This window comes from Ciona intestinalis, unplaced genomic scaffold (assembly GCF_000224145.3).
Source record: "Ciona intestinalis unplaced genomic scaffold, KH HT000553.1, whole genome shotgun sequence".
Classification (NCBI taxonomy): domain Eukaryota; kingdom Metazoa; phylum Chordata; class Ascidiacea; order Phlebobranchia; family Cionidae; genus Ciona; species Ciona intestinalis.
In genome coordinates, this window is record NW_004190874.1 from 1 (window position 1) to 3,182 (window position 3,182).

Consider the following 3,182-nt stretch of genomic DNA (forward strand, 5'->3'; position numbering starts at 1 on the left):
AACTTCAGCCAGAGTAGTGTAAGAATATCAGCGGCAGAAGAGGATGGTGATATACCAGATTGGCCAGCAAAGGAAATATTTGCGACGGTTACTGTTGATTGTTGCAGCAGGCTTATGCCTTTCACAAATAATTTTATTAAGGTTCAGAATTCTGTGATATAGTATATGTAGTACAGGTTACACAATTTTAGCTTAATTGTAGCTTATACTGGTGGTAGCTATAAATCCAAACCTTTTGTTTGGCATTTAAGACAAACTGCAATAGTACATACATAGTCAGTTGAGGCAAAGTTTGAAAAATTCTCTAGGACCACTAAAATGAGCAGGAAAGTGCTATAAGAAAAGGGACAGCTAAGCATTGGTTGCAATTAATAAAATATATACTGAGTATTTTTTTGACTAATGTGATAAGCATATTTATTTCATTAAATTTAAAAGGTAATGTGTGTTTGTTCTTTAGGCGTACTTTGTGTACCGAGGTGCTATTGATCATTTACTGAACAATGACATTAAAGCTCTTCAAAAAGGTCAACTATTGCTGGAAGGTCGTCGCATCATTGCTTGTAGCAAATATATAAAAGATGGACAATATTATTTTTCTGGTATGGTTTCGGCTTCAATGAAGAAGAAAGTGACCTGCTATAAATTAAAAGCAAATGCCAAGGGGGAATTGCTAAACAGTGCATGTGAATGCCCAGCAGGCCAAGGTCCACATGCTACCTGTAAGCACATTGCAGCTGTGTGTTACTTTTTAGTTGTTGCCAAAGAAAAGGGGGAACTGTTAATCGAAGACAGCTGTACCAGTCAACTGCAACGTTTTCATCATCCCAAACGAAAACATCAAGGTTTGTGTGTTTAAAATATGACTATTTACTACAGTTTCTAAATGAAAAGTAAATGGTTTCAGTATGTATACCCGAAGTAAATAAATATACAAGTAAGCTATCGTTTAAAAACCATACAGTATTATTTCTCATGTCACGATTTATAATCGTGGACGAAATTGGATTGTAAATTTAAATCTGTACTGTATTTATAAACAGTTTTATGTTGGGTCTTTTAAGAAAAAAAAAAAAAATCTTCAGGGCCTCCATTGACCATCGAGGAAACCACCAAGCTAGCAAAAACCACTGGGTATATGTTTGAAGATCCAAGACCAGAAAAATATCGAAATGTACCAGAAACTTATCAGAATCATGTTCGCAAAGAAGTTATTGCTTATTGTGGTTCAACGGGAGCAAATATTACTCTTCGTTATTTGTTTGGAGGAGCTGATCTAATCTCTGCTCAAAAAGATCATGATTACTTGGAAAAACCATTTCTACAATACTCTGTGGATAGAGCAGTGAAGGTATAAGTTTGATATATTTGTTTAAAGATAGTGATGTATAATTTAAGTTTTATTTCAGGTCAGTGAAAGTCAAGCAAAAGAAATTGAGCAAATTACTCGACTGCAACATGAAAGTAAAGAATGGCATGAACACCGTAGGTTTCGCCTCACTGCTTCACGATTTGGAGAGATTGCTGCTATCACTGAAAGAAGGAATATAGTAAAACTGTGCGAGTCGATGTGGGATGCAAAGCCGTTGACTGTGCCTCCTGTGCTACATGGTAAAATGTATGAAGCCGTGGCTATAACTGACTTCGAAAAGAAATTTAACATCCAAGTGCAGAGATGTGGATTGTTCATCGATATTGATCAGCCTTACTTTGGAGCTTCTCCAGATGGGTTGATTGGAAAAGATTCCATTCTTGAAGTAAAGTGTCCCTTTAGTGGAAAAGAGCAGACAATTGTGCCAGGAAGTAACTTTTCATTTTTAGAAAATCAAAATGGCAGTGTTGTATTGAAGAAAAACCATAAATATTTTGCACAAATTCAAGCTCAACTTGGCATAACGAAAAAACAAAAATGTTACTTTGTGGTTTACACATTTAAAGATATGTTAGTTAAAGTCATTCCTTTTGATGTTTATTTTTACCGTTCTTTGAAGCAAAAAGTTGAAATGTTTTGTATTGAACATTGGAAACCATTTGTTTCCAATAAATTATGTGTAAAATATTAAATATTTTGAATACAGTAATAATAACTCAACTCATTGCAGCTAAAGTATATTATAACCACTAACCAGTTTAACAGTGAAGTCCAATGATATTCTTACTTCTTAGCCAGACTGTTCTAATTGTTTTTATTTACAATACATGGTCTAAAATTTGAAATTTGAAAACAAACATAAATAATTCTCGATCCAATAGCAGTCATCTGAGGGCTTAATGGGTGTCCAGGAATTTTATAAGTCTTGCTAAGACCAATCAGTCTTTCAACATGAATCCGGTGGGAAGCAACTCTTCGATCATGTACTCGTTGTGTGGCATCCAACTGGTGCTTGCCCTTCAGCATTGTCGGCGTGTTGACACAAACATCAAATGGTGCGAATAAATCCTGGACTAAAATCCCTCTATCAGCCATAATGCTATCTCCTGGTATAAAAAAATTTGGTGCATTTTGATAAATTTTGCAATTCTCAATAATTTGTCGATCGCTCACAGACCCACCATAAGCCGGACTCACAAACGATACCAATCCATTTGGAGTAATTCCAATCATTGATTTTAATGTGTTTTTGTTTTTGTAAGTTGAAAAAGTGCTGCTTTGAGAATTTACATTTGTTGGTTTCTCGATTTCAATCTCAGTAGCATCCAAAATCACACGGGTGGTTTGAAATGACTCCCTGAACGATTTTGGCATGTGTTTCAAAACTACTTCCTTTGTAGGCCATGTATTCAATTCTTGCAGCTGGAAAAACATAAAATTTATCCAAGTGTAAAATATTTTTGATGCAACATTGGCTGATATGTTATACAAGATGGCAATTTCTTTATTTTCTTTGGCTTGTCGTAATTAAACAGTGTTATAAATAGTTGTTCTTCTGGTGACAGGTTTAAGGGTTTATAATTTAGATCGACAGCAGCTGGTCCAAGTGAGCGAAAAAAAAATTGAAACTGATTGTAGTTGGAAAATCCAGTGTAGTAATGAATTGCAGTATCATTTTGCTTTAATAAATCTAAACGAAGAAAATTCAGTTGTTGTGGTTGTGTGAGTATTGTGCATTGACAATCAGCATCTACAAAAGTAGCGGCACCTGCTTGACTCATAATCCATAACTGATATTTCTTCACATTCA

General features: G+C 34.9%; 2 protein-coding genes across 2 annotated transcripts; one reads left to right on the top strand and one right to left on the bottom strand.

Annotated features, from left to right (window-relative positions):
* The first annotated feature begins 6 nt into the window (after positions 1–6).
* LOC108950671 lies at positions 7–2,879 on the top strand. The gene is made up of 3 exons (XM_018816713.2): positions 7–845; positions 1,086–1,351; positions 1,410–2,879. Exons 1-3 carry the CDS (start codon positions 605–607, stop codon positions 2,061–2,063), a joined length of 1,161 nt encoding a protein of 386 aa, XP_018672258.1. The 5' UTR covers positions 7–604; the 3' UTR covers positions 2,064–2,879.
* On the bottom strand, positions 2,156–3,153 carry LOC108950670. The gene is made up of 3 exons (XM_018816712.1): positions 3,040–3,153; positions 2,231–2,794; positions 2,156–2,176 (listed from the first exon to the last, which is right to left on the bottom strand). The coding sequence occupies exons 1-3, from the start codon at positions 3,151–3,153 to the stop codon at positions 2,156–2,158; spliced, it is 699 nt and encodes a 232-aa protein (XP_018672257.1).
* Between the last annotated feature and the right edge of the window lie 29 nt (positions 3,154–3,182).

Bases quoted from the DNA above. Each gene is read 5' to 3' on its own strand.
- LOC108950671 (XM_018816713.2), top strand. From the start codon at position 605: ATGGTTTCGGCTTCAATGAAGAAGAAAGTGACCTGCTATAAATTAAAA. The intron at 846-1,085 runs GTTTGTGTGTTT...AAAAATCTTCAG, and splicing joins TCCCAAACGAAAACATCAAG to GGCCTCCATTGACCATCGAG. The intron at 1,352-1,409 runs GTATAAGTTTGA...GTTTTATTTCAG, and splicing joins CTGTGGATAGAGCAGTGAAG to GTCAGTGAAAGTCAAGCAAA.
- LOC108950670 (XM_018816712.1), bottom strand. From the start codon at position 3,153: ATGAGTCAAGCAGGTGCCGCTACTTTTGTAGATGCTGATTGTCAATGC. The intron at 2,795-3,039 runs GCAATTCATTAC...ATGTTTTTCCAG, and splicing joins TATTAAAGCAAAATGATACT to CTGCAAGAATTGAATACATG. The intron at 2,177-2,230 runs GTTTGTTTTCAA...AAAAACAATTAG, and splicing joins TTGGATCGAGAATTATTTAT to AACAGTCTGGCTAAGAAGTA.